This window comes from Bufo bufo, chromosome 6, assembly GCF_905171765.1.
Source record: "Bufo bufo chromosome 6, aBufBuf1.1, whole genome shotgun sequence".
Lineage (NCBI taxonomy): Eukaryota > Metazoa > Chordata > Amphibia > Anura > Bufonidae > Bufo > Bufo bufo.
Window position 1 is genome coordinate 425,035,140 of NC_053394.1, and position 15,296 is coordinate 425,050,435.

The 15,296-nt window shown below is 43.1% G+C and overlaps 1 protein-coding gene across 3 annotated transcripts in view; it reads left to right on the forward strand.

Annotated features, from left to right (window-relative positions):
• Window positions 1-4,678: 4,678 nt before the first annotated feature.
• NTN1 (netrin 1) overlaps window positions 4,679-15,296 on the forward strand; it is an 87,808-nt gene continuing 77,190 nt past the window's right edge. For 2 of the 3 annotated variants that reach the window (XM_040437521.1, XM_040437523.1), the window contains exons 1-2: window positions 5,431-5,675; window positions 6,109-7,181. In XM_040437521.1, the coding sequence (XP_040293455.1) occupies window positions 6,164-7,181 (1,018 nt within the window). In that variant the 5' untranslated portion in view covers window positions 5,431-5,675; window positions 6,109-6,163. Of the gene's footprint in view, window positions 4,829-5,430; window positions 5,676-6,108; window positions 7,182-15,296 lie in introns of those variants that run through there. The other variant, XM_040437522.1, reaches the window with a different exon arrangement.

Genomic DNA, 15,296 nt, shown 5'->3' on the forward strand with positions numbered 1-15,296 from the left:
GGTATTCCCCTCTCAGATATTGATGGTATGTATCTAGGATATGCCATCAATGGCTGTTTTCGGAAGTCCCATGGTAGTGACTGGAGAGCACACTGCGCATGCTCAGCCACCTCTCAGAAATAGCTAAGCTGGTGCTCAACTATTTTCTGAACTCCTATATCGGTGAATGCTCGGCTGCTCTTCCTTCACTTCAGGGGTCCTGTTCTAGAGATAGGAGCAGATCCCAGAAGTGGGACATGCACCTATCTTACATTAATGGCATATGCTACCTATATACCATCAATGTCTGAGATGGGAATCTCATGCACAAAAACATATTTTTTTTCTGTGTCCGTTTTTTTTTTTTTTTTTGCGGAAATGACTATGTGTGCATTCTGTGTCTGTTTGTCCACATTGCTGTTCCGCAATAAAATACAACATATCCTATTATTGTTCGCCTTACGGACAAGGGTAGGACTGGTATCTGTGTTTTGCGGACCGCAAAACATCCAACGGTGGTGTGCATGAGCCCTTAATGACACTATTTAGGGTCCATTCACTCGAACGTAAGTGCTCTGTGCCCGTGCTTGGTCAGCAGCTGTGTGATACGACTTGAATAGGCCCACGATCTGCAAGATACAGCAAAAGATAGGACAGAAGCATGGACCCAAAAACCCACGGAAACGCTTCTTAGCGCTTCCATGGGTTTCCAATCCTATCTATTGCCGTATCTTGCAGATCGTGGACCCATTGAAGTCAATGGGTCCGCATCCGCACCACGGAGTGCACACGCCTGGTGCCCATATATTGCGGACTCAGGGTTGGCGGGCCGCAATCAGCTGTTTGAGGAGGCTGCAGAGCTGCGCTCTCTTCAATGTTTACCTGCTCGCCATCTTCGTTGTAGTGGTGGTGCAGTGTAATCACTGCTGTTTGTCCCATTCAAGTGAATGAGAGAAGAAACTGGAATTACCCTGCACGGAGAAGACAATATAGATGGCGTGCAGCTAAATATTAAAAAGGACGCAGCTCTCGCAGGAGTGCCATGGTCCCTTCAAAAATCTGATCAGCGGGGGTGCAGAGAATGAGAGACCCACCAATCTGATATTGATGACTTACCCTGAGGAGAGGTCATCAACATCATGAAACCAGAATACCCCTTCGAAACATTTTATTGTAGGAAAAACATATTTTTAAAAATTACAGTTATGTTTTTAGCATTTTTATTTTATTACATTCAGTTACACCAATTTAACTTTCGGAAATCTATATGGGAAGGAAAACGTATGTGTTTGTCTACCGGAAGCAAACTAAGGATAATGAAATTCCTGCAATCACGGATGAATATTGATGTAGTTTATTATAGACTAGAATGGTGGGTCTTCTGCTTTGCCAAGTAGATGTACACAGATGAGACTTCAGGGATCTGGAAACATGTTAGTAGTGGTCACAATTATGTCAGGAATTTGCAGGTCTATTTCCCCAGGTAGACAAGTTGAGTGAGTACAAGTATCTGTAAGACTCTCCCAGGACTGACATTTCTTACAGCCTCTGGTAGAACATACCATACACAACAAGAAGGGTTTATCAGATAGAGATAATCCACAGCCTATGGACACTCTTACTGTATGCCAAAATCTTGCACCTTTTTTCTATGACAAACCCACACTTTGGTGGAAACTTGCTCCTTGTTGATAAACTCATCTCATAGTTCTTTTTTAAGAAAATGAATATTTTTATTAGAACATATGTACGCACTTCTTACAGCCTCTCTGCTAAATGTCTGTCTTAACACTTCTCCCATGATGGACATGCTCTTCTTCAATGGTCAGGCTCATTACACTCTGCCCTAAGGATGGAGAGGTGTTCTAAAATCTAATTGACAGACTTCCTACACTAGATCCTAAGGGTGGAGAGGCTCCCTAAAATCAGGCCTAGAGATAGGCAGGGTACCTTCACTCTGCTCTAGGAATGGAAGTCTCCCTACACTTGCCCTAGGGATGGGCACTCTCCCTGCGATCCATCCTAGGGATGGAGAGGATCCCTACGCTCTGTCCTAGGGATGGAGAGCTTTCCTACACTCGGTCCTAGGGATGGAGAGGCTCTCTAAGCTTTATTCAAGGGATGGGCAGTCTCCTTACACTCTGTCCTAGGGATGTATCTCCCTACACTCTGCCCTAGGGATGGAGAGTTTCTTCCCTACACTCTGCTAGGGATAGACAGGCTCCTTACACTCTGTCCTAGGGATAGATAGGTTCCCTACACTCCTTCCTAAGGATAGACAGGCTCCTTACATTCTCTACTGGGGAAGGACAGGCACCTACACTGTGTCCTAGGGATACAGAGGCTCCCTACACTCAGTCCTAGGTATGAGCAGAGTACGTACACTCTATCCTAGGGAGGGAGAGGCTCCCTATACTCTGCTCTGGGTGTGGAAAGGATCTTTACAGTCTGTCCAAGGAGTGGAGAGGATGACTACATTATGTCCTATGTGTGGAGAGGATCCCTACACTCTGTCCTAGGGATAGAGAGGCTCCCTGCACTCAGTCCTAGGGAAGGGCAAAGTATGTACACTCTGTCTTAGGGATAGAGAGGCTCTTTGCACTCTGTACTAGGGATGGAAATTGTCCTTACACTCTGCTCTAGGGGTGGAGAGGATATTTACAGTCTGTCCAAGGAGTGGAGAGGATCACTACACTATGTCCTAGGGGTGGAGAGGATCACTTCATTCTGTCCTAGTGATAAGCAGTTGCTCTACACTCGTAGGGATGGAAAGGCTCCCTAGATTCTGGCTTAGGGATGGATAGACTCCTTACACTCTGTACTGGCTCTATTGAAGATGGAAAGTCTTCCTACTATATGCTAGGGATGGAAAGGCTCCCTACACTCTGTCCTAGAAGTGAAGAGGATCACTACACTGTCTCCCAGAGATGGAGAGGCTCCCTACACTGTGTCCTAGGGATGAAGAGGCTCCATACACTGTGACCTAGGGATGGAAAGGCTCCCTACACTGTTTCCTAGGGATGGAGAGGCTCCCTACACTGTGTCTTAGGGATGAAGAGGCTCCCTACACTGTGTCTTAGGGATGAAAAGGCTCCCTACACTGTGTCTTAGGGATGGAAAGGCTCCCTACACTGTGTCTTAGGGATGGAAAGGCTCCCTACACTGTGTCCTAGGGATGGAGAGGCTCCCTACACTGTGTCTTAGGGATGAAGAGGCTCCCTACACTGTGTCCTAGGGATGGAGAGGCTCCCTACACTGTGTCTTAGGGATGAAGAGGCTCCCTACACTGTGTCCTAGGGATGGAAAGGCTCCCTACACTGTGTCCTAGGGGTGGAGAGGCTCCCTACACTGTGTCTTAGGGATGAAGAGGCTCCCTAAACTGTGTCCTAGGCATGGAGAGGCTCCCTACACTGTGTCTTAGGGATGAAGAGGCTCCCTACACTGTGTCCTAGGGATGGAAAGGCTCCCTACACTGTGTCCTAGGGATGGAGAGGCTCCCTACACTGTGTCTTAGGGATGAAGAGGCTCCCTACACTGTGTCCTAGCGAGGAAGAGGCACCCTGCACTCTGCCCTAGCGGTGGAGAGGATCACTACGCTCTGTCCTAGTGATGGAGAGGCTCCCTGCACTCAGTCCTAGGGATGGACAAAGTATGTACACTCTGTCCTAGTGATGGAGAGGCTCCCTACTTTCTGTCTTCTTGAGGATCAAGAGGCTCCCTACACTTTTTCCTACTGGTGGAGCTGCTTTTATAGAGGATCTATAAAATTCTGGTACATTTTCAGATGTTATGAATGCTCCTCCAGTCTTGGTTCTTGTGTTCACCTGTTAGTTTACCATTATGGGCACTGACACCATCATACCTCAGGATGGGGCATGTACTGTACTTCATCTCTGCATCATGGGAAGTGATTTATTTTTGTCGCCCTCTGCTGCGTCAGAAGGAAAGTGTAATTCATGGGAGCATATTGTTGGCTGAAAAGAATGGATGTCACTTTTGCCCATTGTGCTGTTGGCCAACACTGTCCACTGAATATTATTACTCCATCAACATTACCTTCTATAATACTGCCCCCATGAAAGAGTAGGGAAATTTACACATGTGATGGTAATTGCCCTTTAAATGTTTTGGTATAGTGTTGCAGGTTGGTAAGTCTTTTTTTTTATCACTGTTACATCCATTGCTCCAGTGTTGTTAAAATACAGAGACCCCCTTGGACTGACTGTGTAGCAGTCCCTTGATATAAGTACTACCTCCCCCACGCCCCAGCTCCACATTTTCTCTACATTACAGGTAAGACTTTGGTCTCTCTCTTTCCGGGTGGGCACTCTCTTACACACCAGACCCTCTCACTTCTCAGCAATCTCTTGCAAGATAGGCACTTATGAAGAGAAACGTATATATCTCAGCAGTCCCATAACCCTGCAGTATCTCAGAGCATAGCTTCATTCTTACATCAGTCAGTGTATGGACATAATGGACATCTCTTACACCATGCACTCTTTTACTACCTGTCAGCACCTCCATATAACTTCATTCCCTGTCAAGATAGACCTCCCTTCTTCAGCCAGACAGTCTCATTGCAGAAAACAGCCCCCATGCCTCCAGCCTCTGTCATGATTGACACCTCCTCATATCCATGCAGGAAATGCACAACTTCGCCCTGTAGCAGTGTACAGGACTCTGCAGACACTACGAAGACCGGCAGCCTCAACCTCAACCGTGACTACTCCACCTTTCTCCATCCAGCCTCCACTAAGAAGGACACAGTCATATTGCATACAGCATCTGCCAAGACAGACAGAGCCTCTGATGCCTATGGCCTCTACTAAGATAGTTACAGCTCCTGGTAAGACACATACACTCCTGCTTCACATGCCTGCAATGTCCACTAAGACAGACCCAGCTGTTCTTCCAACAGGTTCTAATGCCTGAAGCCTCTACCAAGACGTATGCCTTCCTTGCTGCCTCTCTTGCATGACACATACCCCAGTTAACTCTTTCCTCAAACACGTTGTCAAATCATATCTTTGACTTCTTCAAACCCTGTGTGATAACTCCTTCCTCCTGGGGCTGTCATTTTTCTGTCTGTCCCATAACTCCTTAGCCTCACCTTTCTTCTCGCTTTCTTTGTAAAATGCAGTTGACCTCTTAATTTTGGTGCTCACCTTATCTGCAGGCTCTCCCTGTCCCCTTCTGCCTCACACTTTCCTTTGGCTAAGGCAAGCCTCCCTTTACTCCACTCCCTACCTCTATCCTTCAGCCTCCCCCCCACCACCACCTTCTCCCCTCCTCTTCTTCTTCTGCATGTGAATCAGTTGCTGCAGCCTCCCCTGCCCAATGTTCTTCTACCAGTGGGTGTCGTTGTAATTCCCCCTAATGCAATGTCATTCCTTGAGATGACCTCAAGCCAAACAGTCTGAGAGCTTCATTCACTTTCTATAGCAAGACAGGGAAAGACAGTCACCAAAAACTTCTCATCTGTGCAGAAGGATGTGAGGATTCACTCTGCAGATTGGCTGATTCTTCTCATCATCCTCAGTCTCCAAAGCTCAACCACCCCATGCTGCACAGCCTGCCCTGAGTGGCCACCAAAATCGATTCTTCTTCTTTTTTTTTTTATAGCGTGACTTTTACTTTTTTGAACTTTTTTACCCCCCACCCCCATTTGCATCGTCTCTTAATTTAATTCTAAGGTAGTGCATTTTTTTCTATAATTACTCTTACTCTTTAATTACTCAGAATGCTAGGTACGAAACTTCAATTGAGCAAAAAAAGGTGTAAATTTTGCATCTCATTCTAAAGCCCTCACCTATATCGAGTTTTATACATATTTTTTTAACAAATTTTCGCTTTTACTTTTTTTATTGGGCAGGACTTTTATGTTGTCATTTAGCTGTGTTTTATATCACTCTTGCTTTTGCAGATAAAAACTTTTGCAGGATGTCTTTGAAATTGTAAGTTTTTTTTTCTTCGTTTGGATCCTCTCTGCTAAATGATGTCATCTCTGTTTGATTTCGGTTGCTAGTCTATGTCAGCTATTTTTACCATCTGTTTTTAGTAACTCCTAGGTGACTAAAATATTTTATATTATATATTTTTTCTGTGTTTGCCTTCATTTTTTGATAGGAGTACAGGCCAGTGGAAGGATCTGTGGTCAAGGCAGGGTTAAGCTGACTCGAAGATGATGCTGAGAGGACAGTTTTTGCTGTTCGTGCTAGTTTCTTTGTCCTGTACCGCTCAAGAAAGTAGAGGAGGATATGGGATGAATATGTTTTCCATCCAGACACCACAGCCTGATCCATGTTACGATGAGAACGGGAACCCTAGGAGATGTATTCCAGACTTTGTCAACTCAGCTTTTGGCAAGGAAGTAAAAGTGTCAAGCACCTGCGGGAAGAACCCTTCAAGGTATTGTGTTGTGACAGAAAAAGGGGAGGATAGGTTCAGGAACTGCCATTTTTGCAATGCTTCGGACCCTAAAAAAGCTCATCCACCCTCCTTTCTAACTGATCTCAACAACCCCCACAACCTCACCTGCTGGCAATCGGAGAACTATATTCAGTATCCTCAGAACGTCACCCTGACCTTGTCCTTAGGGAAGAAGTTTGAGGTGACTTACGTGAGTCTTCAGTTCTGTTCTCCAAGACCAGAATCCATGGCTATCTTCAAGTCAATGGACTATGGGAAATCTTGGGTACCATTTCAGTTCTACTCAACTCAATGCAGAAAAATGTACAACAAACCCAATAAAGCAGTCATTACGAAGCAGAATGAACAGGAGGCTATCTGCACAGATTCTCATACAGATATGTACCCACTCTCTGGAGGCTTGATAGCCTTCAGCACCTTGGATGGTAGACCTTCTGCACATGACTTTGATAATTCCCCAGTCCTTCAAGACTGGGTGACAGCCACGGACATCAAGGTGGTATTTAGCCGTCTTCACACTTTTGGGGATGAGAATGAAGACGACTCTGAATTGGCCAGAGACTCTTACTTTTACGCTGTTTCTGACCTTCAAGTTGGGGGTCGATGTAAGTGCAACGGACATGCATCCAGATGCGTCAAGGACAGAGACGACAACCTGGTGTGCGACTGCAAGCACAACACTGCTGGACCTGAGTGTGACCGTTGCAAACCTTTCCACTACGACAGACCTTGGCAGCGGGCAACAGCACGAGAGGCCAACGAGTGTGTGGGTGAGTAGACACAAGTTGCCGTTCACTGCGTTGCGTTGTAGGGAGAGAGTTGGAAGTGGTAAAAGACGAGAGGCAAGTGCACAAAATTGTATCACTTTGGTGTAATCTCCATGATCTCTGCTACAATTTGTGTTGCTTTCTCTCTTTGTGATGTGGAATTCCATGGGCTTGGATACAGAAAGGGATGTGACAGTCCATGTTGACCCTTTTTGCCCTTTTTGGATTGTTGGCCTTTGCAGCTGGCCAAGCTTTTGTGACTTGAACACAGTGCACATTAATGGTTATTGCCTAGAGATAAAATAGCCCTTAGAATTTCAAACATATGACAAAGAACTAATATTTGCTCTTAAATCTTTTTGGCAATACGAAGGCAAAAAGTCAAAAACCGCCGAGTTTAGAGTGCAGAACTTTAAGACTCTCGTTCTGGTTATCATAATACTCTTCTGACTCGGGATAAATTAAATTTCATTGAATGCCTTCCATTGAGTTTCCCAGTGATGTCATAGGGAATCTTTATCCCTGTCAACACGCGACTGATTCCGAATTTGGCCCAAAGTTGCTTTTAAAACGCTGCCTGGACAGCTGAAATTTCTCCTGGAATTGCTCCATGGTTAGTTAATTAGTTAATGAGCCCATGGAGAAAATTGCAGTGCAAGTGATACCTTTTATTGCCTGAGCGAGTTGGGTTATATTGCAGCGAAGACTAGTAAAGGCAGCGACGACTATATAAAGGTATATTGTCCGTAAAGTCTGTGTAACAGGGCGAGAGGTACGATTGTTGTAGAAAGGCTGACCTTACCCTGTGATATTTCATCTCATCTGGTTTACAACATATATGCAGTCTCTGAGTAATTTCCTGTCCAAGAGATTTACATGTATGTTATATAGGAGATAGATATGTGATAGATAGATAGATAGATCGATAGATAGATAGATAGATAGATAGATAATAGATATGAGATAGATAGATAGATAGATGATAGATAGATAGATATGAGATAGATAGATATGAGATAGATAGATAGATGATAGATAGATAGATAGATAGATAGATAGATAGATAGATAGATAGATAGATAGATAGATATGAGATAGATAGATAGATAGATAGATAGATAGATAGATATGAGATAGATAGATAGATAGATAGATAGATAGATAATAGATAGATATTAGATAGATAGATAGATAGATAGATAGATAATAGATAGATAGATAGATAATAGATAGATAGATAGATAGATAGATAGATAATAGATAGATAGATAATAGATAGATAGATAGATAGATAGATAGATAATAGATAGATAGATAGATAGATAGATATGACATAGATAGATAGATAGATAATAGATGATAGATAGATGATAGATAGATAGATAGATAGATAGATAGATAGATAGATAATAGATAGATAGATAGATAGATAGAACATATGATATATGCTTATGCTGTCTCATATCTGTCATATGTCAGTCTATATCTATCTCATATCTACCTCTATCTAATATCTATCTACGGAACATGTATATTTATATCTATCTATCTATCTATCTATCTATCTATCTATTATCTATCTCTATCTTATATCTATCTATCTATCTATCTATCTATTATCTATCTATCTATCTATCTATCTATCTATCTATCTGTCTCATATCTATCTATCTATCTCATATCTATCTACGGTACATCTATATTTATATCTATCTATCTATTATCTATCTATCTATCTCATATCTATCTATCTATCTATCTATCTCATATCTATCTATCTATCTATCTCATATCTATCTACGGTACATCTATATTTATATCTATCTGTCTATCCATCCATCTCATGTCTACTGATTTCAGTCCGATCTGTCCTCACATATCTATCAGACCTGGATGCAGTTGATGCATGCTGTAGTTCCCCTTTGCTTTATGGTAACGCTGCACTAATCCCTTGATTTCAGCAGTGCTTCAAATATATTGTAACATATCACAAATCAGGTTATTTTTTTAAAATTATTTTTGAACTTTAATTTATTTGACATTAGAATTTAGAATATTCTTAAAAAGTCCAAGAAGAAACAATTTCTTCCCAGCCCGTTGGATGACGAGTCACCTACATTTCCCAAGTTCTGTTATTTCCATATTCAGAAAGCAAAGCAGGACGCCCCTCGCCCATTTACCGTATAGATCACATTTCACACCAGATCACGTGACCCCAACTAATGATATTTAATGTACTGACAAATTGATGACAATTCATCATCATCATCATCATCATCATCGCCGAGCCTTCTTCTAAACATTGAACTCAGTTTATTCGTACAGGACGGAAGCTTCCACCAAAGTCGTAAAGTAGGAGCTTTTTTAAAAAATTTTAATTTTGGCGTCAAATCAACTTTATTTTTTTCCTCTGTAGTTACTTTTTTTTAAATTTAAGATTGTATTTGTGTGTAAAATAGACACATCCGTTGCAGGGCAGACCAGCCAGACAATCCTGTACATGGCTATGGACGGGGATTATGAGACGGGAGAGGAGGCAACGGAAGCCAGGAGATATTAGTGATATTAGTATTAGGTTTAGATTGTAGGTTGTACATTTACCTTTCTATGTGATCACAACTTGTATTGTGTGGTTTTACATATAATTTTATAGTACGGTATTACAGAGGGTACTGACTAGACGCAGGCATTGATCGCTGTTCAACCTAATTGCTCTTTAGGCATATTATCGATTTGATTGACCACAGAAAACCTTGCACTTTATATATGTTTATTATACTATCGCAATACTATACCGGTAGATTACTGGTATGTGTATGCGTGTGTTTGTTATGGTGCCCAAAAAAGTCAAAATCAGACCCCGGGAAATGTGTGTTGTGTTCAGTACACTGGCTTGAAGACTACGGACACCTTTGAGGCTATTTGTTATGATTGCATTTTGGTTATTTTGGGCTAAAAAAATTTTTTTTTTTCAACTGGTCTTTATTAAAAAGTTTCAGCCATTTTTGAGTTGCATAGGTTAAAAAAATCAGCCTGTTTGCAAAGTATCACTTCTCAAATCTGTCAGCTGACAGCTCATGTGAAACCTTCTCTCTGATCTCCTGACCTCATAAATAGTGTTGAGCGAACTTCTGTTTTAAGTTCGGCGTCTAAAGTTCGGATTCCGGTTAGCGGAGAATCCCGATATGGATTCCGAATTCCGTTGTGGTCCGTGGTAGTGGAATCAATAATCGGCCATTATTGATTCCGCTACCACGGACCACAACGGAATTCGGAATCCATATCGGGATTCTCCGCTAACCGGAAGCCGAACTTTAGACGCCGAACTTAAAACAGAAGTTCGCTCAACACTACTCATAAACACTCGCTTAAGGCATCATTTTATCAGTTCGATAAGAGTTTAGCTCTAATGAGATCAGAAAAAAGGCTTCACATGAGCCATCAGCTGACGGGACTGAGAAGTGATACTCTGCAAACAGACTGATTTTTTTTTAACCCTTATTTCTCAAAAACGGCTGAAGACCAATTGAAAAAAATCAAAAGATTTTTTTAAGTCAAATGCAATAGTCCATAGGTGTCCATAGCCTTTTTATAGAATTACTGTTACTTTCACACTTGCTTTTTTTTCTCTTTTTGTTGTTGTTGGGGTGCATTTGTTCTCTTTTCTTTAAGAACTATTAGGGCAGATTTACTATTGGTGTCTAAAATTCAAACAACCTAAACGTGGACGAGACGGTCAGAAGATGCACTAAACTTGCGGTGTGATAGATTTAGCGCATCCTGCCAGGAGTAAGGCTCTGTTCGCCATTTCCTTAGGAAGCACAAGAATGGAACGATAGCTCAACGTGCTTCATAGAGCGGATCCAGCAGAAAGACAAAAACTTTAACAGAAGTGTGAACAGAGCTTTAGATACTTTTCCTTACAACAGCTGGAGACTGGCTTACTTAAAACACATTTTTGGGTCAAAAAACTTGACGCACGTTCTTCATAACTGTGTTTTCCAGCTCCAGAAAACTACGCACATAGAAATGTCTAGTATCTTAAACATAAATGTGGCAAGTAAACCAGAATTCGGACTCAATTTCATTAGTGAATCTGCCCCATTTCCATAAACTGATAACCAAACCGATGGCTGGTGGGTGCAAAGCGTCGTTCAGTTATATTTCTCATCTCAAATTCTTAGGGCTTATGCACACGACCGTATGTATTTTGCGGCCCGCAAAACACGGATCGCAAAAAATAGGGGTGACGTTTTTTTTTGTGGATCCATTGTAACAATGCCTATTCTTGTCCGGAAAAGAATAGGACTTGTTCTATCTTTTTTGCGGAACGGCCATGCAGACATATGGAAACAGAATGCACAAGGAGTCATTTCCATTTTTTTTTGTGTACCCATTGAAGTGAATGGTTCCGTATACAGGCCGCAAAAAAAAAGTAACGGACACGGAAGAAAAATACGTTTGTGTGCGTGAGCCCTTATCGTTTAGAATCATCAATACATGGCTGTCACTAACGACCTCATGGTTCTGCATTGGCTTTGGCGCGCAGATTTTGCATTGGCGCGCAGATACCTTGCGATGATACTCATTACTAACAGGGCCTAGAAAGCACCTGAAACGCGTCTGCCCTTGTGTACATTGTGGGTCCTAGAGTTCTGCTCACGCTAACTGGAGCGTTTAGTGGATGGTTTGTGCGCCATTTTCGGAAACACGTCACATGACACTTCCGCCAGTCGTTTTATAGGTGGTAAGTTACCAGATTTATAAACGTTGCGTTATACACGGAGCTGTTTGACAAAAATCCAACATGTCAGAACGGAGGGTAACTTGCGGTCGCAGATTTATGGAACTTATCACCAAATTTTTTTTTTAAAAAGTAAAAAAAAAAAAAAAGGATCAATTTTTGGTGGTTAAGAAAAGACATGTACAGTACATAAAAGTTTATGAAGGTCTTTCCTTGCTGTCCCACAGGCAGTTAGATCTTACAGCGTGCATAAAATATTTATGGCGGACGGTTATTTTAAAATATCAGAGGAAACGCTCTCACATTTACGACTTTGTCACCACCACGTTTACAGCGAAGCATAAAAATCTGACATCTGCGAGAAGTGATATCTTTATTGTCTTTTATGCTACAGTAGATTGTCCGTGACCAAAAGCTGTACCGCAGGTCTTCATCCCCCTCTCGGATATCACCAAATATACACGGCTTCTTCCACCTCACCCTACCACACCTGCTCTAGTCATATGGAAGACGTAGCCTCTCCAACGCTAATAGCCATAATGTTACAAGGAAGCCCGGCCTCCCGCTGTGTGAGCCAGCACTGCATCCTGGTATGGCTCATAGTCTTAAAGGTATGGTGCTTTTTTTTAAAGGGTTAGAATGGCCTAATAACCCTCACCTCACCTATCCCTCGCTGCTTTACTTCCTGTTTCTTCTTGACACACAGAAAATGATCATTCAGCCAATCCTGGCAGCAGTGGTGACCTTCCTCAGACAGTGATTGGCTGAGCATGCATTTCCTGTGTGCCGTAAGGTACCAGGAAGTAGAGACCAGTAGGCACCTGGGAATGGGAGGAGCAGGGGCCGGACAACCTCTTTGACCTTGCTCTCTTCGTTAAATTAACGCAAAGCCCCGCGGCCTTGCATGGCTTTGTGGATCTGGAAAAAACGCCAGATTCATTAAGTTTTTTGGCACAAAAAAAGAGTTTGAGAAACATTGCATCACAGCAGATCAAAGGTTCCAGCAGTAGCGAACTGCCATGACATGGGCCACCAACTTTTGATGTAAATTGTAGAGTGAAACCAGTTCCTGTGCTTGTAGATCCCATGCCCATTACTTTCTTTCATGGCAAAAAAAAGACACTCAAAACGCGTCAGAGCTGTACTGGTATCTTATCTCTGGATTACGATTTTACTGGAATTGAATAATGTGTGGACAATGTCTTCTTTTCTAACATTAGACCCTAATGGATGCAGTAGCGGGAGTGTAGCGCCTCAGACTCTCAGCAGCACCACCCTGGCAACTTGTCACAGCTGCATTAAAGTGTTTTTTTTTACCCCCTGCGTGACTGGACCCTCAGTGGTAATCATATTAACCTGATATCTGCTACTGGGTCCTGGCTACATTGCCTTCCTGCCAGTTCTGCAGGTCTCCTTGGGCCAAACAAAGGGGTGCACCACCAATGAGGCGAGTTGAGGCGATTGCCTCAGGTAGCACCAGGTAGGGGCAAGAGGGTGGCAGCAGAAGGGGGTTTATATGTATCTGCAGTACTGGGAAGCACAATGGGCACAGTATGTGGCGCTGTATTACCCTGTATGTTTTGTAGCTCTGTATGTAATGTCTGGAGGGAAGGGGTTAGGTTAATAAATTGGCTTTAGGGGGTTGGGGCGCCCCGTTTCAGTTTTTGCCTCAGGCAGCAGAAAGGCTAGGTGCACCCCCGGCCAAACACCCTATTTTTCAGTGCATTTTTCACTGGCCCTCACACATCTGTGAGAAGCTCCTCCACCGTAGTACTGGGATATATAATTCCTTCACTCATTTTCCTTCAGTTTCATAATGATTCTTCGTTTGGCAGATCCATGCACAACGTGGAGGGAAAACAGGCGGCCGCTGTCAGCTTCATTGAGAACAAGTGGTATAGAACGGCAGTGAATAAACAGCAATCTCATCTGTCAGAGATGGAAGGGACTGATCCTCGGAGCCCTGTGACATCTGGAGTAGAGTAGGGAGAAGATGCTGGGGAGTGTACGGCCCTACAGATCATGGTGTCGTGTGTAAAAATGTCTTAAAGGGACAGGAGACTTTCAAGTAGTGTTCACAACTGAGTATCACCTCCATAACTCCTGGGGGAAAAATATAAAACTTCTCACCTAGAAAAACGGTGCAGAGCCAGGGGCCGATGCCTCATTCCTTTCCTGGGCCAGAAGCAGGGAAAGACCATCTAAGGGTACTTTCACACTTGCGGCAGAGGATTCCGTCGCCGGAACTGCCTGCTGTATCCGCCAATCCGGACGCAAATGGATAGCATTTGTCAAACGAATCGGTCTCTCCGATGCCATCCGGAAAAACGGATCTGGTATATATATTTTTTCACAGATTTAAAGGTCTGCGCATGCGCAGACCAGAAAACCGGGTCTCTTTTGCCGGAAATTAATGCCGGTTCCGGTATTCCGGCAAGTGATCGGGATTTTTGGCCGGAGATAAAACTGCAGCATGCTGCAGTATTTTTTCCGGCCAAAAAACGTAAGAGGGACTGAACTGATGCATCCTGAACAGAATGCTCTCCATTCAGAATGCATTAGGATAAAACTGATCAGTTTTTTCCCGGTATTGAGTTCCTGTGACGGAACTCAACACCGAAAAAGAAAAACGCTAGTGTGAAAGTACCCTTAAGAGTATCAAAGGAGGATTAAAGACTATCTAAGGAGTAATAAGGTTTCAATATTTGGGGTATCCTATCACATGCTGCAGATTAAGGCCTTAAAGGTTGGGTCCAATATCAGGCCTCATTGCAGTTGTGGACTAGGACTATGACAGTGTTGTGATGGAGATAGTGTACTGTATTGTGGCATCACAAGGGACTTAATCTTTACCCACGTAGCCATCTAGCAGAATAATGAGGGATGCCATGGGACACTATTCCTCAGCCACAGCAGGAAGGTCTCTGCCGTTAAATATTATGTAGGGTGGCACATACTGACCATATGACCTCATTTTTTTGGAGGATGGGGTATTTACATGGTGCATGTTGTGCTCACCAGTTCAGCTCTGAGGGCATAGTATCGTCCCGAACTATACTACTGAATGCCATATTTATGGGTGCATACCTCACCCATTGACTCCCATTCTTGTAAAATGTATACCACGCAGTGTATTGGATGCCTTTGCATCAAAAGGTGTAGACAACCATGTCTAAGAATGTAACCGGATGCATATTAAGTCAGACACATGCCAAATGGAGACCCTTTTGGCATACATCTGACTCATTATACCCTCTACATTTGGCTCCCAGAGCTTATTGTGAACATAGCCTTAAGGCGGGTCGATGGAGTGGCGGATTATCCGGAAGGAGGCGTTCCTTCCGGACAGACGGCTGCTCGTTCGGTGAAGGAGA